At 44.8% G+C, this 24540-nt stretch overlaps 1 protein-coding gene across 1 annotated transcript in view; it reads left to right on the forward strand.

Moving 5' to 3' along the window:
- Positions 1 to 24540, forward strand: part of LOC106589776 (ankyrin repeat and fibronectin type-III domain-containing protein 1) — a 133128-nt gene that overhangs the window by 84784 nt on the left and 23804 nt on the right. The window contains exons 13-15 of the mRNA XM_014180106.2: positions 15721 to 15898; positions 19946 to 20114; positions 23823 to 23989. Of these exons, the coding sequence (XP_014035581.2) occupies positions 15721 to 15898; positions 19946 to 20114; positions 23823 to 23989 (514 nt within the window). The remainder of the gene's footprint in view (positions 1 to 15720; positions 15899 to 19945; positions 20115 to 23822; positions 23990 to 24540) is intronic.

The raw sequence follows: 24540 nt of genomic DNA on the forward strand, positions 1-24540 counted from the left end.
TAATAGGGTTGGTCTGTATTGTAGGTGGTAATAGGGTTGGTCTGTCTGTATTGTAGTTGGTAATAGGGTTGGCCTGTCTTTATTGTAGGTGGTAGTAGGGTTGGTCTGTCATTGTAGGTGGTAATAGAGTTGGCCTGTCCGTATTGTAGGTGGTAGTAGGGTTGGCATGTCTGTATTGTAGGTGGTAATAGGGTTGGCCTGTCTGTATTGTAGGTGGCAGTAGGGTTGGTCTGTCTGTATTGTAGGTGGTAATAGGGTTGGCCTGTCTGTATTGTAGGTGGTAATAGGGTTGGCCTGTCTGTATTGTAGGTGGTAGTAGGGTTGGCCTGTCTGTATTGTAGGTGGTAATAGAGTTGGCCTGTCTGTATTGTAGGTGGTAGTAGGGTTGTCCTGTCTGTATTGTAGGTGGTAATAGGGTTGGCCTGTCTGTATTGTAGGTGGTAGTAGGGTTGTCCGGTCTGTATTGTAGGTAGTAGTAGGGTTGGCCTGTCCGTATTGTAGGTGTTAATATGGTTGGCCTGTCTTTATTGTAGGGGGTAACAGGGTTGGCGTCTGTATTGTAGGTGGTAATAGGTTTGGCCTGTCTGTATTGTAGGGGGTAATAGGGTTGGTCTGTATTGTAGGTGGTAATAGGGTTGGTCTGTATTGTAGGTGGTAATAGGGTTGGCCTGTCTGTATTGTAAGTGGTAATAGGGTTGGTCTGTATTGTAGGTGGTAATAGGGTTGGTCTGTCTGTATTGTAGGTGGTAGTAGGGTTGGTCTGTATTGTAGGTGGTAATAGGGTTGGCCTGTCTGTATTGTAGGTTGTAATAGGGTTGGCCTGTCTGTATTGTAGGTGGTACTAGGGTTTGTCTGTCTGTATTGTAGGTGTTAATAGGGTTGGTCTGTATTGTAGGTGGTAATAGGGTTGGTCTGTATTGTAGGTGGTAATAGGGTTGTCCTGTCTGTATTGTAGGTGGTAATAGGGTTGGCCTGTCTGTATTGTAGGGGGTAATAGGGTTGGGTCTGTATTGTAGGTGGTAATAGGGTTGGCCTGTCTGTTATGTAGGTGGTAGTAGGGTTGGTCTGTATTGTAGGTGGTAATAGGGTTGGCCTGTCTGTATTGTAGGTGGTAATAGGGTTGGTCTGTATTGTAGGTGGTAATAGGGTTGGTCTGTCTGTATTGTAGGTAGTAGTAGGGTTGGTCTGTATTGTAGGTGGTAATAAGGTTGTCCTGTCTGTATTGTAGGTGGTAATAGGGTTGGCCTGTCTGTATTGTAGGTGGTAATAGGGTTGGTCTGTATTGTAGGTGGTAATAGGGTTGGCTCTGTATTGTAGGTGGTAATAGGGTTGGTCTGTATTGTAGGTGGTAATAGGGTTGGTCTGTCTGTATTGTAGGTGTTAATAGGGTTGGTCTGTATTGCAGGTGGTAATAGGGTTGGTCTGTATTGTAGGTGGTAATAGGGTTGGTCTGTCTGTATTGTAGGTGTTAATAGGGTTGGTCTGTATTGCAGGTGGTAATAGGGTTGGCCTGTCTGTATTGTAGGTGGTAATAGGGTTGGTCTGTATTGTAGGTGGTAGTAGGGTTGGCCTGTCTGTATTGTAGGTGGTAGTAGGGTTGGCCTGTCTGTATTGTAGGTGGTAGTAGGTTTGGCCTGTCTGTATTGTAGGTGGTAATAGGGTTGGTCTGTCTGTATTGTAGTTGGTTGTAGGGTTGGCCTGTCTGTATTGTAGGTGGTAATGGGGTTGGTCTGTATTGTAGGTGGTAATAGGGTTGGCCTGTCTGTATTGTAGGTGGTAATAGGGTTGGTCTGTATTGTAGGTTGTAATAGGGTTGGCCTGTCTGTATTGTAAGTGGTAATAGGGTTGGTCTGTATTGTAGGTGGTAATAGGGTTGGTCTGTCTGTATTGTAGGTGGTAGTAGGGTTGGCCTGTCTGTATTGTAGGTGGTAATAGGGTTGGCCTGTCTGTATTGTAGGTGGCAGTAGGGTTGGTCTGTCTGTATTGTAGGTGGTAATAGGGTTGGCCTGTCTGTATTGTAGGTGGTAATAGGGTTGGCCTGTCCGTATTGTAGGTGGTAATAGGGTTGGCCTGTCCGTATTTTAGGTAGTAATAGGGTTGGCGTGTCCGTATTGTAGGTGGTAATATGGTTGGCCTGTCTGTATTGTAGGGGGTAATAGGGTTGTCCTGTCTGTATTGTAGGTGGTAATAGGGTTTGCCTGTCTGTATTGTAGGGGGTAATAGGGTTGGTCTGTATTGTAGGTGGTAATAGGGTTGGTCTGTGTTGTAGGTGGTAATAGGGTTGGCCTGTCTGTATTGTAGGTGGTAATAGGGTTGGTCTGTATTGTAGGTGGTAATAGGGTTGGCCTGTCTGTATTGTAGGTGGTAATAGGGTTGGTCTGTCTGTATTGTAGGTGGTAATAGGGTTGGTCTGTATTGTAGGTGGTAATAGGGTTGGTCTGTCTGTATTGTAGGTGTTAATAGGGTTGGTCTGTATTGCAGGTGGTAATAGGGTTGGCCTGTCTGTATTGTAAGTGGTAATAGGGTTGGTCTGTATTGTAGGTGGTAATAGGGTTGGCCTGTCTGTATTGTAGGTGGTAGTAGGGCTGGCCTGTCTGTATTGTAGGTGGTAATAGGGTTGGCCTGTCTGTATTGTAGGTGGTAATAGGGTTGGTCTGTCTGTATTGTAGGTGGTTGTAGGGTTGGCCTGTCTGTATTGTAGGTGGTAATAGGGTTGGTCTGTATTGTAGGTGTTAATAGGGTTGGCCTGTCTGTATTGTAGGTGGTAGTAGGGTTGGTCTGTATTGTAGGTGGTAATAGGGTTGGCCTGTCTGTATTGTAAGTGGTAATAATGTTGGTCTGTATTGTAGGTGGTAATAGGGTTGGTCTGTCTGTATTGTAGGTGGTAGTAGGGTTGGTCTGTATTGTAGGTGGTAAAAGGGTTGGCCTGTCTGTATGGTAGGTGGTAATAGGGTTGGTCTGTATTGTAGGTGGTAATAGGGTTGGCCTGTCTGTATTGTAATTGGTAATAGGGTTGGCCTGTCTGTGTTGTAGGTGGTAATAGGGTTGGCCTGTCTGTATTGTAGGGGGTAATAGGGTTGGTCTGTATTGTAGTTGGTAATAGGGTTGGTCTGTATTGTAGGTGGTAATAGGGTTGGTCTGTCTGTATTGTAGGTGGTAATAGGGTTGGTCTGTATTGTAGGTGGTAATAGGGTTGGTCTGTGTGTATTGTAGGTGGTAATAGGGTTGGCCTGTCTGTATTGTAGGTGGTAGTAGGGTTGGCCTGTCTGTATTGTAGGTGGTAATAGGGTTGGTCTGTCTGTATTGTAGTTGGTTATAGGGTTGGCCTGTCTGTATTGTAGGTGGTAATAGGGTTGGTCTGTGTTGTAGGTGGTAATAGGGTTGGCCTGTCTGTATTGTAGGTGGAAGTAGGGTTGTCCTGTCTGTATTGTAGGTGGTAATAGGGTTGGCCTGTCTGTATTGTAGGTGGTAGTAGGGTTGTCCTGTCTGTATTGTAGGTGGTAATAGGGTTGGCCTGTCTGTATTGTAGGTGGTAGTGGGGTTGTCCGGTCTGTATTGTAGGTAGTAATATGGTTGGCCTGTCCGTATTGTAGGTGTTAATATGGTTGGCCTGTCTTTATTGTAGGGGGTAACAGGGTTGGTCTGTATTGTAGGTGGTAATAGGGTTGGCCTGTCTGTATTGTAGGGGGTAATAGGGTTGGTCTGTATTGTAGGTGGTAATAGGGTTGGTCTGTATTGTAGGTGGTAATAGGGTTGGCCTGTCTGTATTGTAAGTGGTAATAGGGTTGGTCTGTATTGTAGGTGGTAATAGGGTTGGTCTGTATTGTAGGTGGTAGTAGGGTTGGTCTGTATTGTAGGTGGTAATAGGGTTGGCCTGTCTGTATTGTAAGTTGTAATAGGGTTGGCCTGTCTGTGTTGTAGGTGGTACTAGGGTTTGTCTGTCTGTATTGTAGGTGTTAATAGGGTTGGTCTGTATTGTAGGTGGTAATAGGGTTGGTCTGTATTGTAGAGGGTAATAGGGTTGTCCTGTCTGTATTGTAGGTGGTAATAGGGTTGGCCTGTCTGTATTGTAGGGGGTAATAGGGTTGGTCTGTATTGTAGGTGGTAATAGGGTTGGCTTGTCTGTATTGTAGGTGGTAGTAGGGTTGGTCTGTATTGTAGGTGGTAATAGGGTTGGCCTATCTGTATTGTAAGTGGTAATAGGGTTGGTCTGTATTGTAGGTGGTAATAGGGTTGGTCTGTCTGTATTGTAGGTAGTAGTAGGGTTGGTCTGTATTGTAGGTGGTAATAAGGTTGTCCTGTCTGTATTGTAAGTGGTAATAGGGTTGGCCTGTCTGTATTGTAGGGGGTAATAGGGTTGGTCTGTATTGTAGGTGGTAATAGGGTTGGTCTGTATTGTAGGTGGTAATAGGGTTGGTCTGTATTGTAGGTGGTAATAGGGTTGGTCTGTCTGTATTGTAGGTGTTAATAGGGTTGGTCTGTATTGCAGGTGGTAATAGGGTTGGTCTGTATTGTAGGTGGTAATAGGGTTGGTCTGTCTGTATTGTAGGTGTTAATAGGGTTGGTCTGTATTGCAGGTGGTAATAGGGTTGGCCTGTCTGTATTGTAAGTGGTAATAGGGTTGGTCTGTATTGTAGGTGGTAGTAGGGTTGGCCTGTCTGTATTGTAGGTGGTAGTAGGGTTGGCCTGTCTGTATTGTAGGTGGTAGTAGGTTTGGCCTGTCTGTATTGTAGGTGGTAATAGGGTTGGTCTGTATGTATTGTAGTTGGTTGTAGGGTTGGCCTGTCTGTATTGTAGGTGGTAATGGGGTTGGTCTGTATTGTAGGTGGTAATAGGGTTGGCTTGTCTGTATAGTAGGTGGTAGTAGGGTTGGTCTGTATTGTAGGTTGTAATAGGGTTGGCCTGTCTGTATTGTAAGTGGTAATAGGGTTGGTCTGTATTGTAGGTGGTAATAGGGTTGGTCTGTCTGTATTGTAGGTGGTAGTAGGGTTGGTCTGTATTGTAGGTGGTAATAGGGTTGGCTTGTCTGTATGGTAGGTGGTAATAGGGTTGGTCTGTATTGTAGGTGGTAATAGGGTTGGCCTGTCTGTATTGTAGGTGGCAGTAGGCTTGGTCTGTCTGTATTGTAGGTGGTAATAGGGTTGGCCTGTCTGTATTGTAGATGGTAATATGGTTGGCCTGTCCGTATTGTAGGTAGTAATAGGGTTGGCCTGTCCGTATTTTAGGTAGTAATAGGGTTGGCGTGTCCGTATTGTAGGTGGTAATATGGTTGGCCTGTCTGTATTGTAGGGGGTAATAGGGTTGTCCTGTCTGTATTGTAGGTGGTAATAGGGTTTGCCTGTCTGTATTGTAGGGGGTAATAGGGTTGGTCTGTATTGTAGGTGGTAATAGGGTTGGTCTGTATTGTAGGTGGTAATAGGGTTGGCTTGTCTGTATTGTAGGTGGTAGTAGGGTTGGTCTGTATTGTAGGTGGTAATAGGGTTGGCCTGTCTGTATTGTAAGTGGTAATAGGGTTGGTCTGTCTGTATTGTAGGGGGTAATAGGGTTGGACTGTATTGTAGGTGGTAATAGGGTTGGTCTGTCTGTATTGTAGGTGTTAATAGGGTTGGTCTGTATTGCAGGTGGTAATAGGGTTGGCCTGTCTGTATTGTAAGTGGTAATAGGGTTGGTCTGTATTGTAGGTGGTAGTAGGGTTGGCCTGTCTGTATTGTAGGTGGTAGTAGGGCTGGCCTGTCTGTATTGTAGGTGGTAGTAGGGTTGGCCTGTCTGTATTGTAGGTGGTAATAGGGTTGGTCTGTATGTATTGTAGTTGGTTGTAGGGTTGGCCTGTCTGTATTGTAGGTGGTAATAGGGTTGGTCTGTATTGTAGGTGTTAATAGGGTTGGCTTGTCTGTATTGTAGGTGGTAGTAGGGTTGGTCTGTATTGTAGGTGGTAATAGGGTTGGCCTGTCTGTATTGTAAGTGGTAATAATGTTGGTCTGTATTGTAGGTGGTAATAGGGTTGGTCTGTCTGTATTGTAGGTGGTAGTAGGGTTGGTCTGTATTGTAGGTGGTAAAAGGGTTGGCCTGTCTGTATGGTAGGTGGTAATAGGGTTGGTCTGTATTGTAGGTGGTAATAGGGTTGGCCTGTCTGTATTGTAATTGGTAATAGGGTTGGCCTGTCTGTGTTGTAAGTGGTAATAGGGTTGGCCTGTCTGTATTGTAGGGGGTAATAGGGTTGGTCTGTATTGTAGTTGGTAATAGGGTTGGTCTGTATTGTAGGTGGTAATAGGGTTGGTCTGTCTGTATTGTAGGTGTTAATAGGGTTAGTCTGTATTGTAGGTGGTAATAGGGTTGGTCTGTCTGTATTGTAGGTGGTAGTAGGGTTGGCCTGTCTGTATTGTAGGTGGTAGTAGGGTTGGCCTGTCTGTATTGTAGGTGGTAATAGGGTTGGTCTGTATGTATTGTAGTTGGTTGTAGGGTTGGCCTGTCTGTATTGTAGGTGGTAATAGGGTTGGTCTGTATTGTAGGTGGTAATAGGGTTGGTCTGTCTGTATTGTAGTTGGTAATAGGGTTGGCTTGTCTTTATTGTAGGTGGTAGTAGGGTTGGTCTGTATTGTAGGTGGTAATAGAGTTGGCCTGTCCGTATTGTAGGTGGTAGTAGGTTTGGCATGTCTGTATTGTAGGTGGTAATAGGGTTGGCCTGTCTGTATTGTAGGTGGCAGTAGGGTTGGTCTGTCTGTATTGTAGGTGGTAATAGGGTTGGCCTGTCTGTATTGTAGGTGGTAATAGGGTTGGCCTGTCTGTATTGTAGGTGGTAGTAGGGTTGGCCTGTCTGTATTGTAGGTGGTAATAGAGTTGACCTGTCTGTGTTGTAGGTGGTAGTAGGGTTGTCCTGTCTGTATTGTAGGTGGTAATAGGGTTGGCCTGTCTGTATTGTAGGTGGTAGTGGGGTTGTCCGGTCTGTATTGTAGGTAGTAATATGGTTGGCCTGTCCGTATTGTAGGTGTTAATATGGTTGGCCTGTCTTTATTGTAGGGGGTAACAGGGTTGGTCTGTATTGTAGGTGGTAATAGGTTTGGCCTGTCTGTATTGTAGGGGGTAATAGGGTTGGTCTGTATTGTAGGTGGTAATAGGGTTGGTCTGTATTGTAGGTGGTAATAGGGTTGGCCTGTCTGTATTGTAAGTGGTAATAGGGTTGGTCTGTATTGTAGGTGGTAATAGGGTTGGTCTGTATTGTAGGTGGTAGTAGGGTTGGTCTGTATTGTAGGTGGTAATAGGGTTGGCCTGTCTGTATTGTAAGTTGTAATAGGGTTGGCCTGTCTGTGTTGTAGGTGGTACTAGGGTTTGTCTGTCTGTATTGTAGGTGTTAATAGGGTTGGTCTGTATTGTAGGTGGTAATAGGGTTGGTCTGTATTGTAGGTGGTAATAGGGTTGGTCTGTCTGTATTGTAGGTGGTAGAAGGGTTGGTATGTCTGTATTGTAGGTGGTAATCGGGTTGGTATGTCTGTATTGTAGGTGGTAATAGGGTTGGCCTGTCTGTATTGTAGGTGGTAGTAGGTTTGGCATGTCTGTATTGTAGGTGGTAATAGGGTTGGCCTGTCTGTATTGTAGGTGGTAATAGGGTTGGCCTGTCTGTATTGTAGGTGGTAGTAGGGTTGACCTGTTTTTATTGTAGGTGGTAATAGGGTTGGCCTGTCTGTATTGTAGGGGGTAATAGGGTTGGCCTGTCTGTATTGTAGGTGGTAATAGGGTTGGCCTGTCTGTATTGTAGGTGGTAGTAGAGTTGACCTGTATTCAAGGTAGTAATTGGGTTGGTCTGTCTGTATTGTAGGTGGTAGTAGGGTTGGTCTGTCTGTATTGTAGGTGGTAATAGGGTTGGCCTGTCTGTATTGTAGGTGGTAATAGGGTTGGCCTGTCTGTATTGTAGGTGGAAGTAGGGTTGGTCTGTCTGTATTGTAGGTTTTAATAGGTTTGGCATGTCTGTGTTGTAGGTGGTAATAGGGTTGGTCTGTCTGTATTGTAGGTGGTAGTAGGGTTGACCTGTCTGTATTGTAGGTGGTAATAGGGTTGGCCTGTCTGTGTTGTAGGGGGTAATAGGGTTGGCCTGTCTGTATTGTAGGTGGTAATAGGGTTGGCCTGTCTGTATTGTAGGTGGTAGTAGAGTTGACCTGTATTCAAGGTGGTAATTGGGTTGGTCTGTCTGTATTGTAGGTGGTAATAGGGTTGGCCTGTCTGTATTGTAGGTGGTAATAGGGTTGGCCTGTCTGTATTGTAGGTGGAAGTAGGGTTGGTCTGTCTGTATTGTAGGTGGTAATAGGTTTGGCATGTCTGTGTTGTAGGTGGTAATAGGGTTGGCCTGTCTGTATTGTAGGTGGTAGTAGGGTTGGTCTGTATTCAAGGTGGTAATAGGTTTGGCCTGTCTGTATTGTAGGGGGTAATAGGGTTGGCCTGTCTGTATTGTAGGTGGTAATAGGGTTGGCCTGTCTGTATTGTAGGTGGAAGTAGGGTTGGTCTGTCTGTATTGTAGGTGGTAATAGGTTTGGCATGTCTGTGTTGTAGGTGGTAATAGGGTTGGCCTGTCTGTATTGTAGGTGGTAGTAGGGTTGGTCTGTATTCAAGGTGGTAATAGGGTTGGCCTGTCTTTATTGTAGGGGGTAACAGGGTTGGTCTGTATTGTAGGTGGTAATAGGTTTGGCCTGTCTGTATTGTAGGGGGTAATAGGGTTGGTCTGTATTGTAGGTGGTAATAGGGTTGGTCTGTATTGTAGGTGGTAATAGGGTTGGCCTGTCTGTATTGTAAGTGGTAATAGGGTTGGTCTGTATTGTAGGTGGTAATAGGGTTGGTCTGTATTGTAGGTGGTAGTAGGGTTGGTCTGTATTGTAGGTGGTAATAGGGTTGGCCTGTCTGTATTGTAAGTTGTAATAGGGTTGGCCTGTCTGTGTTGTAGGTGGTACTAGGGTTTGTCTGTCTGTATTGTAGGTGTTAATAGGGTTGGTCTGTATTGTAGGTGGTAATAGGGTTGGTCTGTATTGTAGGTGGTAATAGGGTTGGTCTGTCTGTATTGTAGGTGGTAGAAGGGTTGGTATGTCTGTATTGTAGGTGGTAATCGGGTTGGTATGTCTGTATTGTAGGTGGTAATAGGGTTGGCCTGTCTGTATTGTAGGTGGTAGTAGGTTTGGCATGTCTGTATTGTAGGTGGTAATAGGGTTGGCCTGTCTGTATTGTAGGTGGTAATAGGGTTGGCCTGTCTGTATTGTAGGTGGTAGTAGGGTTGACCTGTTTTTATTGTAGGTGGTAATAGGGTTGGCCTGTCTGTATTGTAGGGGGTAATAGGGTTGGCCTGTCTGTATTGTAGGTGGTAATAGGGTTGGCCTGTCTGTATTGTAGGTGGTAGTAGAGTTGACCTGTATTCAAGGTAGTAATTGGGTTGGTCTGTCTGTATTGTAGGTGGTAGTAGGGTTGGTCTGTCTGTATTGTAGGTGGTAATAGGGTTGGCCTGTCTGTATTGTAGGTGGTAATAGGGTTGGCCTGTCTGTATTGTAGGTGGAAGTAGGGTTGGTCTGTCTGTATTGTAGGTTTTAATAGGTTTGGCATGTCTGTGTTGTAGGTGGTAATAGGGTTGGTCTGTCTGTATTGTAGGTGGTAGTAGGGTTGACCTGTCTGTATTGTAGGTGGTAATAGGGTTGGCCTGTCTGTGTTGTAGGGGTAATAGGGTTGGCCTGTCTGTATTGTAGGGGGTAATAGGGTTGGCCTGTCTGTATTGTAGGTGGTAGTAGAGTTGACCTGTATTCAAGGTGGTAATTGGGTTGGTCTGTCTGTATTGTAGGTGGTAATAGGGTTGGCCTGTCTGTATTGTAGGTGGTAATAGGGTTGGCCTGTCTGTATTGTAGGTGGAAGTAGGGTTGGTCTGTCTGTATTGTAGGTGGTAATAGGTTTGGCATGTCTGTGTTGTAGGTGGTAATAGGGTTGGCCTGTCTGTATTGTAGGTGGTAGTAGGTTTGGCATGTCTATATTGTAGGTGGTTGTGGGGTTCGCCTGTCTGTATTGTAGGTGGTAGTAGGGTTGGTCTGTATTCAAGGTGGTAATTGGGTTGGTCTGTCTGTATTGTAGGTGGTAGTAGGGTTGGCCTGTCTATATTGTAGGTGGTTGTGGGGTTCGCCTTTCTGTATTGTATGTGGTAGTAGGGTTGGCCTATCTGTATTGTAAGTCGTGAGCGCTACTTTTAGAACTACTGTACTGGCTGAAAAGTATACAAAAAAATTATAGAAAATATCTTTAACTCAGAGGAATGCCAGTTTGCTGTTTACACCTCTGATGTTGTCAGCAAATGTTCACCGCATTACACACATCTTTACTGGGACACTAATCTGCCTACAATATAATGTTACATTGACTGTGTGTGTGTGTGTGTGTGTGTGTGTGTGTGTGTGTGTGTGTGTGTGTGTGTGTGTGTGTGTGTGTTTGAGTAATATCAGATCTGATTTCTATGGTTCTGGACTTGGAGGAATGGGTTGAAGTATGTGTGTAATGCTCCTTGGTTACAGCCAGCAGAGTTCCTGGGCGCTAGTCAGCTGTGCTGCAGTCCTAGATCCTAGATACATTGGAAAGTTTTAAGTCAGGAACAAAGGGAAACATTGGACAGTGTTTTTACCCAGAAAAACACTGCAGTCGGACAGACTTTCTTCTCATTCCATCTCTCTTATCTTTCGCTCTCTGTCTTCAATTCAATTCAATAGACTTTATTGAGATGGCAAGTTAAATTACTTTCATTGTCAAAGTCTTCTCTGTCTGTATTTGCTATCTTTCTGTCTTTCTCCCCCTCCATCTTTCTCTCTCTCTCTCTCGCTCTCGCTGTGTGTCTCTCTTTTTTTTCTACATCTGTCTCTTTCTCTCCCCCTCCATCTTTCTCTCTCTCTCTCTCTCTCTCTCGCTCTGTCTCTCTCTCTTTCTCTCTACGTCTGTCTCTGTCTTTCTCTCTCCCTCCATCTTTCTCTCTCGCTCTGTCTCTCTCTTTCTCGCTCTCATGTTAATGTGTGAGACAGAAAGACAGGTATTAAATGGGCAGCAGTGTGTATTTGAATCTGACAGTAGATATTCATGCTACAGACACTGTGCCAAAGGCTCAAGTATTTTCATGCACATATTCTGAAAATATTTTGGGAGCTTTGGCTGTTGACAGATGTAGAGAAACTGGAGAGTGTTGTGACCATGGTCAGATGAGGAGAGAGGAGAGAGAAAGGGATTTTGGTATTTTTGGTATTTAGGATCCCCATTAGCTGTTGCAAAAGCAGCAGCTACTCTTCATGGGGTCCACACAAAACATCAAACATGACATAATACAGAACATTAATAGACAAGGACAGAACTACATGTTTTATTTTTAAAGGCGTACGTAGCCTACATATCAATCCATACACACAAATTATCTAGGTCAAATAGGGGAGAGGCGTTGTGCGGCGGGGTGTTGCTTAATCTGTTTTTTGAAACCAGGTTTGCTGTTTATTTGAGCAATATGAGATGGAACGGAGTTCTACGCAAAAATGGCTCTATATAATACTGTATGCTTTCTTGAATTAGTTTTTTGGGGGACTGTGAAATGACCCCTGGTGGCATGTCTGGTGGGGTAAGTGTGTGTATCAGAGCTGTGTGTAAGTTGACTATGCAAACAATGGGCTTTTCAACACATTAACAGACTTGATACAAAATATTGTGCAGTAATGTAATTCTTCACTGGATCAGTCTGAAACTTTGCACACACACTGCTGCCATCTGGTGACCAAAATCTAAATTACACCTAGACTCCTGTCTGAAAGTATGGTCTTTCTCTTGCATTTCAATGATGATGAAACAAAAAAACACCATTTTTTTTGTTTGCATTATCTTTTACCAGATCTAATGTGTTATATTCTCATACATCGATTTCACATTTCCACAAACTTCAAAGTGTTTCCTTTCAAATGGTACCAAGAATATGCATATCCTTGCTACAGGCAGTTAGATACGGGGTACGATACTAAGAGGTTAATGTTTCTTATAAAAAGAAGAAGTGATGCAGTCAGTCTCTCCTCAACTCTTAGCCAAGAGAGACTGGCATGCATAGTATTTATATCAGCCCACTGATTACAATGAAGAGCAAGACGTGCTGCTCTGTTCTGGGCCAGCTGCAGCTTAACTAGGTATTTCCTTGCAGCACTGGACCACACGATTGGACAATAATCAAGATTAGATAAAACTAGAGCCTGCTTTTTGGAGTTTGATGTCTAAAAATCAGAGCATCTCTTTATTACGGACAGACCTCTCCCCATATTTACAACCATTGGATCTATTCGTTTTGACCATGACAGTTTACAATCTAAGGTAACGCCAAGTAATTTAGTCTCCTCAACTTGTTCAACAGCCACACTATTCATTACCAGATTCAGCTGAGGTCTAGAACTTAGGGAATGATTTGTATCAAGTACAAACTCTTAGTTTTAGAGATGTTCAGGACCAGTTTATTATTGGCAAGCCATTCCAAAACAGACTGCAACTCTTTGTTACGTGTTTCAGTCACTTCATTAGCTGTGGTTGCTGATGCATATATGGTTGAATCATCAGCATACATGGACACAGATACTATGTTTAATGCCAGTGGCAGGTCATTGGTAAAAATAGAAAAGAGTAGAGGGCCAAGAGAGCTGCCCAGCAGTACACCACAATTTACATGTTTGACATTATAGAAGTTTCCATTAAAGAAAAACCTTGGAATTCTATTAGATAGATAGCTCTGAGTCCGCAATATGGCAGAGGTTGAAAAGCCATAACATATACGTGTTTTCAACAACAGGTTATGGTCAATAATATCAAAGGCTGCACTGAAATCTAACAGTTTCTTTCAACCAATCATCAGTCATTTGTGTCAGTGCAGTACATGTTGAGTGCCTTTCTCTATAAGCATGCTGAAAGTCTGATGTTAATTTGTTTACAGAGAAATAACATGGTATTTGATCAAACACAATTTTTTCCAACAGTTTGCTAAGAGCTGGCAACAAGCTTATACATCTACTGTTAGAATCAGTAAAGGCCACTTTACCACTCTTGGGTAGCGGAATTACTTTGGCTTCCCTCCAGTCCTAAGGACAAAGACTTTCCTCTAGGCTCAGATTAAAGATATGACAGACAGGAGTGGCTATAGAGTCAGCTACCATCCTCAGTAGCTTTCCATCTAAGTTGTCAATGCCAGGAGGTTTGTCATTATTGATCGATAACAATAATTTTTCCACCTCTCCCACATTAACTTTACAAAATTCAAAGTTGCAATGCTTTTCTTTCATTATTTTTTTTTTTTATGCATGAATACGATGGCTCACTGTTCGTTGTTGGCATTTCCTGCCTACATTTGCCAACTTTGACAATGAAGTAATCATTAAAATAATTGCCAACATCAAATGGTTTTGTGATGAATAAGCCATCTGATTCGATGAAAGATGGAGTTGAATTTGTCTTTCTGCCAATAATTTCATTTAAAGTACTCTAATGTTTTTTTCCATCATTCTTTATATCATTGATCTTGGCTTCATAATACAGTTTCTTCTTCTTTATGTTGAGTTAGGTCACATCATTTCTCAATTTGCAGTAAGTCAGCCAGACAGATGTGCAGCCAGACTTATTAGCCACTCCTTTTACCTCATATCTTTCAGCCATACAGTTTTTCAATTCCTCATCAATCCATGGAGCCTTACCAGTTCTAACAGTCAGTTTCCTTAACAGGTGCATGTTTATCAATAATTGGAAGAAGCAATTTCATAAATTCATCAAGTGCAGCATCTGGATGCTCCTCATTAATCACATCAGACCAACAAATATTTTTAACAACATCCACATAAGAGTCACAGCAAAATCATTTGTATGTTACACTATTTTATACACTATTTTAGGCCCAGCTGTCCTGGATATAGCCACTATATTGTGATCACTGCATCCAATGGGTACAGATACAGCTTTAGAACGAAGTTCTACAGTATTAGTAAAAAGGTGATCAATACATGTGGATGATCTTGTTCCTGTAGTGTTTGTAAACACCCTGGTAGGTTGATTAATAACCTGAACCAGGTTACAGGCACTGGTTACAGTGAGACGCTTCCTCTTGAGCGGACAGCTTGATGAAAACCAGTAAATATTCAGGTCCCCAAGAAAATAGACCTCTCTGTTTACATCACATACACTATCAAGCATTTCACACATATTATTTAGATACTGACTGTTAGCACTTGGTGGCCTATAGCAACACCCCAAAAGAAAAGGCTTTAGATGTGCCAAGTGAACCTGCAACCACAACACTTCAATAACACTTGACATAAGATCTTCTCTAAGCATTACAGTGATATGGCTCTGAATATATACAGCAACACCTCCCCCATAAGCATTTCTGTCTCTTCTATAGATGTTATATACTTGTATTGCTACTGCTTATATCATCAAATTAATTATCAAAGTGAGTCTCAGAAATGGCTAATATATTAATCTTATCTGATGTTAGCAAGTTATTGATTTCATGAGAGAGAAAGGAGAGAGAGAGGGATGAGGGGAGAGGAGAGAACAGTATGAAAGGATAGAGGTGAGATAGAGAGATGTTGAGTTTCTCTCTACAGGTGAAACAGAGTTATTGTGTGTGTGTGTGTGTGTGTGTGTGTGTGTGTGTGTGTGTGTGTGTGTGTGTGTGTGTGTGTGTGTGTGTGTGTGTGTGTGTGTGTGTGTGTGTGTGTGTTGTGTAAATGAGTTGTTTGTTGACATTGGTCTTAGTTGGAAGAGGTGACCTCAGTGGTTGGCTGGACACAGGGAGTATTATAAGGCACACACACACAGACACACACACACACACACACACACACACACACACACACACACACACACACACACACACACACACACACACACACACACACACACACACACATGCTCTAAGTTTCAGGTAAAGAGGGATATAGACAGGCAGACATACAGTCACTGATTCTGGCAAAGAAGAGTACACCCCCCACACACACACCCACACGTCCAGGGGCAGTAGAAGAGGTAATTTACTAAGTATTTCCACAGATCTGACCACAGAGCACAGCAGGGGTCCAAGGCAGAGCCCACGCACGGGGACATTCCCTGGAGCAAACAACGTTCCAAAAACACACACACACACACACACACACACACACACACACACACACACACACACACACACACACACATACATACATACACACACACACACACACACAAAACACACACACACACACACACACACACACATACATACACACACACACACACACACACACACACACACACACACACACACACACACACACACACACACACACACACACACACACACACACACACACACACACACACACACACACACACACACACACACACACACACACACACACACACACACACACACACATACACACATACTGACCGATGGAGACATAGTGACACAGACTATTGGTGCGTGGTATCAGCAGCATCAGCCTTCAGAGTCTAAGGCCATTACGCTGATGTCACTAGTCTGCTGCTAGTTCAGTGAACCATCACAACAACTAAGAGTCTGTCATCTTATTCCTGCTAACATGAAATGTTTTTCTTCTCACTCGCTTTCTCTCTCAAACTCCCCTCTTTCTCTTTTTCTCTCTCTTTTTCTCTCTCTGTCTCTCTGTCTCTCTCTCTCTCTCTCTCTCTCTCTCTCTCTACTCTCTCTCTCAGGGAGGAGTGGGACTGGCTGCAGAGGCTGTCAAACATAGAGGATGGAGAGAAGGAGAGAACAGAGGGAGAGAGGGAGGGAGTGGATCAAACGACAGACAGTAACACACCATTGCTCTACTACGAGCTACAGACTGCCCTCAAGGCTCTGCTGAAACTCATCAACCTACCTCTGCACCAGGTATACACACACAGTCACACACCCCAATATGTCTCTACAGTAGTTATAATAACTTAATTTGTATAGCGCTTTACAATACAAGTTAGAAAGTGTTTGCATTATAAAATAAAATAAAGAAACATAGACAGGAGGACACTGACAGATCTTTCACTTTGTCGCCTCGGTTACTAGATCAACGCTCGAACCGCTAGGCTGCCTGCAGTGAAGTCATACATTAAAAGCCTCTTTATAAAAGTGTGTTTTCAGCAGGGATTTAAAAAGAGGCACTGTATCTGCAAGCCTGATCTCCTCTGGCAGACCGTTCCAAACTCTAGGGGCCCTAATGACAAATGCCTGGTCTCCTTTCACTTTCAACCTAGACTTTGGAACGGTTAGCATTGACCTGCCAGAGGATCTCAGGCTGCGTCCTGACTCGTAGGGAGATGAAAGATCAGCGATATAGGATGAGGCTAAAACAAGCCTTAAACGTGATTAATAAAATGTTAAAATCTGTTCTAAATGTGACTGGTAGCCAGTGTAGAGAAGCTAGAATGGGTGTGATATGGTTACATTTTCTGGTGCCAGTAGCTCAGGCGCAGACAGGTAAAAGCTATCTCTCATCAGGCGCTGACAGGAGCCATATTGGATGGTTGATGGTCCGGACTTTCGCGTCAATGAATAGTTGATGATTATTTTTAATTTTTTATCTTCTCTGTACCGCTGAACACTCTGCTCTTTGCTCAGAGTTGTTAACAACACAAATCAGCTGAGCTCTTCCCCAGGCTCCCCATTTTAAAGCCATCTATCTCCCTGAGTGTCTCACTGTCTGTGTCCCAAAATGGCACCCATTTCCCGAGAAAGAGCACTACTTTGGACCAGAGCTCTGTGGGCCCTGGTCACAAGTAGTGCACCACACATAGCTTGGCTCAGCTCTCTGCTTCTGATGTTCCTAAACAACTGAACATATTTATTTAAAAAAAAATGGATGTACAGAATGTCTCTAAAAAAAATCACTGCCAGAATGTTCCATTACTTTAGAGATGAAGAGAAAATAGAAAAACAAGGTGAAAATCTACCAGGACACAGATTGAAGAGCTGGAATGTTGCTTTGCTGAGTCATACCAAAATCTGTTGTGAAATCTGTTGTGAATGTATTGTACTGTTATGAAAATTATATAACTGTCTTAATTTTGCTGGACCCCAGGAAGAGTAGCTGCTGTCTTGACAGGAACTAATGGGGATCCATAATAAACCCCAGGAAGAGTAGATGCTGTCTTGGCAGGAACTAATGGGGATCCATAATAAACCCCAGGAAGAGTAGCTGCTGCCTTGGCAGGAACTAATGTGGATCAATAATAAACCCCAGGAAGAGTAGCTGCTGCCTTGGTAGGAACTAATGGGGATCCATAATAATCCCCAGGAAGAGTAGCTGCTGCCTTGACAGAAACTATTGGGGATCCATGATAAAACCCAGGAAGAGAAGCTGCTGCCTTGGCAGAAACTAATGTGCATCAATAATAATCCCCAGGAAGAGTAGCTGCTGCCTTGGCAGGAACTAATGTGGATCCATAATAAACCCAAGAAGAGTAGCTGCTGCCTTGGCGGGAACTAATGTGCATCAATAATAATCCCCAGGAAGAGTAGCTGCTGCCTTGGCAGGAACTAGTGTGGATCAATGATAAACCCCAGGAACAGTATCTGCTGCCTTGGCAGGAACTAATGGGGATCCATAATAAACCCCAGGAAGAGTAGCTGCTGCCTTGGCAGGAACTAATGTGGATCCATAATAAACCCCAGGAAGAGTAGCTGCTGCCTTGGCAGGAACTAATGTAGATCAACAATAAACCCCAGGAAGAGTAGCTGCTGCCTTGGCAGTAACTAATGTGGATCAATAATAAACCCCAGGAACAGTAGCAACTGCCTTGGCAGGAACTAGTGTGGATCAATGATAAACCCCAGGAACAGTATCTGCTGCCTTGGCAGGAACTAATGGGGATCCATAATAAACCCCAGGAAGAGTAGCTGCTGCCTTGGCAGGAACTAATGGGGATCCATAATTAACCCCAGGAAGAGTAGCTGCTGCCTTGGCAGAAACTCATGTGGATCAATAATAAACCCCAGGAAGAGTAGCTGCTGCCTTGGCAGGAACTAATGGGGATCCATAATAAACCCCGGGAAGAGGAGCTGCTGCCTTGGCAGAAACTAATGGGGATCCATAATAAACCCCAGGAAGAGTAGCTGCTGCCTTGTCAGAAACTAATGTGGATCAATAATACACCCCAGGAAGAGTAGCTGCGGCCTTGGCAGAAATTAATGTGTATCCATATTAAATCCCAGGAGGAGTAGCTGCTGCCTTGGCAGGAACTAATGTGGACCCATAATAAATACAAATAGCATGTCGTTCTGCCCAATGTCGTTCTGCCCGTTCTGTCTGTGTTTGTGTGTGCGCCTGCTTATTCTGACTGTGTTTAGTCCTGTTCTTATTCTGACTGTGTGTGGTCCTGTTCTTATTCTGACTGTGTGGTCCTGTTCTTATTCTGACTGTGTGGTCCTGTTCTTATTCTGACTGTGTGGTCCTGTTCTTATTCTGACTGTGTGGTCCTGTTCTTATTCTGACTGTGTGGTCCTGTTCTTATTCTGACTGTGTGGTCCTGTTCTTATTCTGACTGTGTGTGGTCCTCTTCTTATTCTGACTGTGTGTGGTCCTGTTCTTATTCTGACTGTGTGGTCCTGTTCTTATTCTGACTGTGTGTGGTCCTTTTCTTATTCTGACTGTGTGTGGTCCTCTTCTTATTCTGACTGTGTGGTCCTGTTCTTATTCTGACTGTGTGTTGTCCTGTTCTTATTCTGACTGTGTGGTCCTGTTCTTATTCTGACTGTGTGTGGTCCTCTTCTTATTCTGACTGTGTGGTCCTCTTCTTATTCTGACTGTGTGTGGTCCTGTTCTTATTCTGACTGTGTGTGGTCCTGTTCTTATTCTGACTGTGTGTGGTCCTGTTCTTATTCTGACTGTGTGTGGTCCTCTTCTTATTCTGACTGTGTGGTCCTGTTCTTATTCTGACTGTGTGTGGTCCTCTTCTTATTCTGACTGTGTGTTGTCCTGTTCTTATTCTGACTGTGTGGTCCTGTTCTTATTCTGACTGTGTGTGGTCCTCTTCTTATTCTGACTGTGTGTGGTCCTGTTCTTATTCTGACTGTGTGTGGTCCTCTTCTTATTCTGACTGTGTGTGGTCCTCTTCTTATTCTGACTGTGTGTGGTCCTGTTCTTATTCTGACTGTGTGTGGTCCTCTTCTTATTCTGACTGTGTGTGGTCCTCTTCTTATTCTGACTGTGTGTGGTCCTGTTCTTATTCTGACTGTGTGTGTCCTGTTCTTATTCTGACTGTGTGGTCCTGTTCTTATTCTGACTGTGTGGTCCTGTTCTTATTCCGACTGTGTGTGGTCCTGTTCTTATTCTGACTGTGTGTTGTCCTGTTCTTATTCTGACTGTGTGGTCCTGTTCTTATTCTGACTGTGTGTGGTCCTCTTCTTATTCTGACTGTGTGTGGTCCTGTTCTTATTCTGACTGTGTGTGGTCCTCTTCTTATTCTGACTGTGTGTGGTCCTGTTCTTATTCTGACTGTGTGTGGTCCTCTTCTTATTCTGACTGTGTGTGGTCCTGTTCTTATTCTGACTGTGTGTGGTCCTGTTCTTATTCTGACTGTGTGTGTCCTGTTCTTATTCTGACTGTGTGTGGTCCTCTTCTTATTCTGACTGTGTGTGGTCCTCTTCTTATTCTGACTGTGTGTGGTCCTGTTCTTATTCTGACTGTGTGTGTTCCTGTTCTTATTCTGACTGTGTGTGGTCCTGTTCTTATTCTGACTGTGTGGTCTTCTTCTTATTCTTTCTGTGTTTTGTCTTCTTCTTATTCTGACAGTGTGTGGTCCTGTTCTTATTCTGACTGTGTGGTCCTGTTCTTATTCTGACTGTGTGTGGTCCTGTTCTTATTCTGACTGTGTGTGGTCCTGTTCTTATTCTGACTGTGTGGTCCTGTTCTTATTCTGACTGTGTGGTCCTGTCTGATTGCAGGCCAAGCACTTCCGTATCTACACTCATGAGGTGTTGGAGCTGGGTCATAATGTTTCCTTTCTGCTGCTGCTGCCGGCAGCTGACGATGTGTGTACCGCTCCCGGACAGAGCAACCCCTACACACCACACTCCGGCTTCCTCAACCTCCCTCTTCAAATGTTTGAGCTGGGTACGTCTACGCTGACCACTGCTTTCTGTTAACTACCTCATCTTGTTAAAACATGGATTTTCACCCATCTCTCCCTTGTCTATCCCATGTTTCAAATATATCTCTCTCTATCTCTTGCTCTCTCGCGCTTTGTTAGCCTTTGTTCCTCTCTATATGTCTCTCTCTCTCTGTGTCTCTGTCTTTCTGTCTCTCTCTCTCTCTTTGTTAGCCGTTGTTCCTCTCTATATATATCTCTCTCTCTCACTCTCTCTCTCTATATATCTCTGTTCACCGCTGTTCCTCTCTCTCTGTTAGTACAGTTTCTCTAGATTCCACAGAATCCTCTCTATTCCCTAGGGACACTTTAAGTCATTCTGTCTGAGGGCTCCAGTGTACCACAGTGTAATGGCTGTTGAAGGGAGTAGACCAAGGCGCAGCATGTTGAGTGCTCATCATATAATTGTAATAGAACACTTTAAACAAAACAAGAAAAACGAACGACAGCCAAACAGTTCTGTCAGGAACATCAACTTAACAGAAAGTAACCACCCACAAAACCCAAAGGAAAACAGGCTGCCTAAGTATGGCTCCCAATCAGAGACACCGATCTACAGCTGTCCCTGATTGAGAACCATACCCGGCCAAAACAAAGAAATACAAAACATAGAAAAAAGGACATAGAATGCCCACCCTAGTCACACCCTGGCCTAACCAAATTAGAGAATAAAACCCTCTCTATGGCCAGTGCGTGACAGTACCCCCCTAAAGGTGTGGACTCTGGCCGCAAAACCTAAACCTATTGGGAAGGGTCCGGGTGAGCATCTATCCATGGTGGCGGCTCAGGGGCAGGACGCAGACCCCGCTCCACCACTGGCTCACCCCACTTTGGTGGCGCCTCTGGAGTGGGGACCCTCGCCGCCGACCCCGGACTGGGGACCCTCGCAGCGGGCCCCGGACAGGCGGGCGACTCTGGGAGCTCCGGACTGGAGGGTGACTCTGGGAGCTCCGGACTGGAGGGCGACTCTGGCAGCTCCGGACTGGAGGGCGACTCTAGCAGCTCCGGACTGGCGGGCGACTATGGCAGCTCCGGACTGGCGGGCGACTCTGGCAGCTCCGGACTGGCGGGCGACTCTGGCAGCTCCGGACTGGCGGGCGACTCTGGCAGCTCCGGTCAGGAGGGCGACTCTGGCAGCTCCGGACAGGCGGGAGGCACAGGACTCACCAGGCTGGGGAGACATGCAGGAGGCCTGGCTCTGGGAGCAGGCACAGGACTCACCTGGCTGAGGAGACTTGCAGGAGGCCTGGCTCTGGGAGCAGGCACAGGATTCACCAGGCTGGAGAGACATGCAGGAGGCCTGGCTCTGGGAGCAGGCACAGGATTCACCAGGCTGGGGAGACATGCAGGAGGCCTGGCTCTGGGCGCAGGCACAGGACTCACCAGGCTGGGGCGACTTGCAGGAGGCCTGGCTCTGGGCGCAGGCACAGGATAGACCAGGTCCTGGAGACGCACTGGAGGTCTGGAGCGCACGGCCTGCACAACCCGTCCTGGCTGAATTGTCACTGTAGCCCGGCACGGGCGGAGCACAGGCACAGGACGAACTGAGCCCTCCCAGCGCCCCCGGAGACACAGTACGCAGAGCCGGCGCAGGATACCCTGGGCCGAAACTGCACACTGGGGACCAGACGCGCTGAGCTGGCACAATCCGCACTGGCTGGATGCCCACCCTAGCACGGCACATGCGGGGGCTGGTGTCGACCGCACCGGACTGTGCGTGCGGATGGGCGAGACCATGCACACTTCCGCATTGCACGGTGCTCTCCATATCAACCGCTCCCCACGGTAAGCACGGGGAGTTGGCTCAGGTCTATTGCCTGACTCCACCAATCTCCCCGTGTGCCCCCCAAAACATTTTTTGGGGGGCTGCCTCTCGTGCCTACCTTGTTGATTCGCCTGTTCCTCCCAGTATCGGCGTTCCGCTTTAGCTGCCTCGATCTCCCACTGCGGACGGTGATATTCCCCAGGCGTTGGCCAGGGTCCTGCCCCATCCAGGATCTCCTCCCAGGTCCAATCCTCCTGTCCACGCTGCTTGGTCTTCTTGTGGTGGGTGGTTCTGTAACGGCTGTTGAAGGGAGTAGACCAAGGCGCAGCTTGTTGAGTGCTCATCATATAATTTTAATAGAACACTTTAAACAAAACAAGAAAAATGAACGATAGCCAAACAGTTCTGTCAGGAACATCAACTTAACAGAAAGTAACCACCCACAAAACCCAAAGGAAAACAGGCTGCCTAAGTATGGCTCCCAATCAGAGACAACAATCTACAGCTGTCCCTGATTGAGAACCATACCCGGACAAAACAAAGAAATACAAAACATAGAAAAAAGGACATAGAATGCCCACCCTAGTCACACCCTGGCCTAACTGAAATAGAGAATTTAACCCTCTCTATGGCCAGGGCGTGACACACAGTGCCATGCTGATCCGACCTCTGACCCCCACCCCCAGAGCCAGACTAGCCCCAGAGAGTAGTAGTACTGTCTTGTTATACACTGATAATATTCTGACAATATTTATGTATTTTATTAAACCTTCATTTATTCAGGGTCCCATTGAGACCACTGTCTCTTACAAATGTGTTTACAAATGCAGCATAAAATACAGAATAAGAATTTAGTAACACAATCATAACAATCGCTCCAGTCCACTTCTGCGGAGGAGGAGATGTTTATCAGCCTATATGTCTTGGTATACAGTGTTAACATGACATTCTGATATATACTGAACAAAAATATAAATGCAACATGCAACAATTTCAATGCTTTTACTGAGTTACAGTTGATATAAGTAAATGAATCAATTGAAATATTAGGCCCTAATCTATAGATTTCACATGACTGGTCAGGGGCACAGCCATGGGTGGACCTGAGAGGGCATAGGCCCACCCACTGGGGAGCCAGGTCCACCCACTGGGGAGCCAGGCCCAGCCAATCAGAACTATTTTTTCCACACAAAAGGGCTTTATTACAGACAGTAATACTCCTCAGTTTCATCAGCTGTCTGGGTGACTGGTCTCACGTGAAGAAGACGGATGTGGAGGTCCTGGGCTGGCGTGGTTACACGTGGTCTGCGGTTGTGAGGCCGGTTTAACGTACTCCCAAATTCTCTAAAATGACATTGGAGGCGACTTATGGTAGAGAAATGAACATTCAATTATCTGGTAACAGCTCTGGTGGACATTCCTGCCATCAGCATGCCAATTGCACACTCCCTCACATCTGTGGCATTGTGTGACAAAACTGCACAATTTAGAGTGGCCTTTTACTGTCCCTGTGTAATGATCATGCTGTTTAATCAGCTTCTTGATATGCCACACCTGTCAGGTGGGTGGATTATCTTGGCAATGGAGAAATACTCAGTAACAGGGATGTAAACAAATGTGTGTACAAAAATTTGACAGAAATAAGCTTTTTGTACATATGCAACATTTCTGGGATCTAGGCAGTGTTCCCCGGGCGCCGAAGACATGGATGTTGATTACGGCAGCCCCCCGTACCTCTCTGATTCAGAGGGGTTGGGTTAAATGCGGAAGACACATTTCAGTTGAATGCATTCAGTTGTACAACTGACTAGGTATCCCCCTTTCCCTTTCCTTTGCCTTTTATTTCAGCTCAAGTTGTGTTTATATTTTAGTTCAGTATATATTCCTATGTATTTATTTCTCTCTCCAGCCCATTTCAGTGCATACAAGGAGAAGTGCATGAGTCTGTACTGCCGCATGTCGTCTGTCTTGGACCTGGATGCACTTATTACCCAGCAGGCACTGCGAGAGGCCATCACGGACACAGAGGTCGCCACTGCCAAACAGAGACACCAACATATACTAGACTATACACAGGTAGGGAGATATATGTTAATATGTATTACAGGTATAGTTTATCTCAACCTGGTCTCAGAGCATTTCATATTATTCTGTACTCCATTTAATATGATATGTGGTATGTATTAATTTGTGGTTGTCCATCATCCATTTCGTGTTATATGTTATGAATTTTCAAAATGTACAATATGTTACGAATATTGCGAAATGTATTTATTTTATTTATTTATTTTTATTTAACCTTTATTTAACTAGGCAAGTCAGTTAAGAACAAATTCTTATTTACAATGACGGCCTACCAGGGAACAGTGGGTTAACTGCCTTGTTCAGGGGCAGAACGACAGATGTTTACCTTGTCAGCGAGCTTGCTAACGTTAGCTAGGATAGGAGTTAGGGTTATGTTTAGGAGAAAGGTTAAAGAGTTAATTAAGGTTAGGTGAAGGGTTAGCTAAAATGGTTACGGTTAGGGTTAGGTAAAGGGTCAGCTAACAAGCTAAGTAGTTGCAAAGTAATTAAAAAGTAGTAAGTCGTTTTTCTGTATACGCCACGGTCAGTGTGAACCGAAGTGA

Source organism: Salmo salar, chromosome ssa28 (assembly GCF_905237065.1).
Source record: "Salmo salar chromosome ssa28, Ssal_v3.1, whole genome shotgun sequence".
Taxonomy (NCBI): Eukaryota; Metazoa; Chordata; class Actinopteri; order Salmoniformes; family Salmonidae; genus Salmo; species Salmo salar.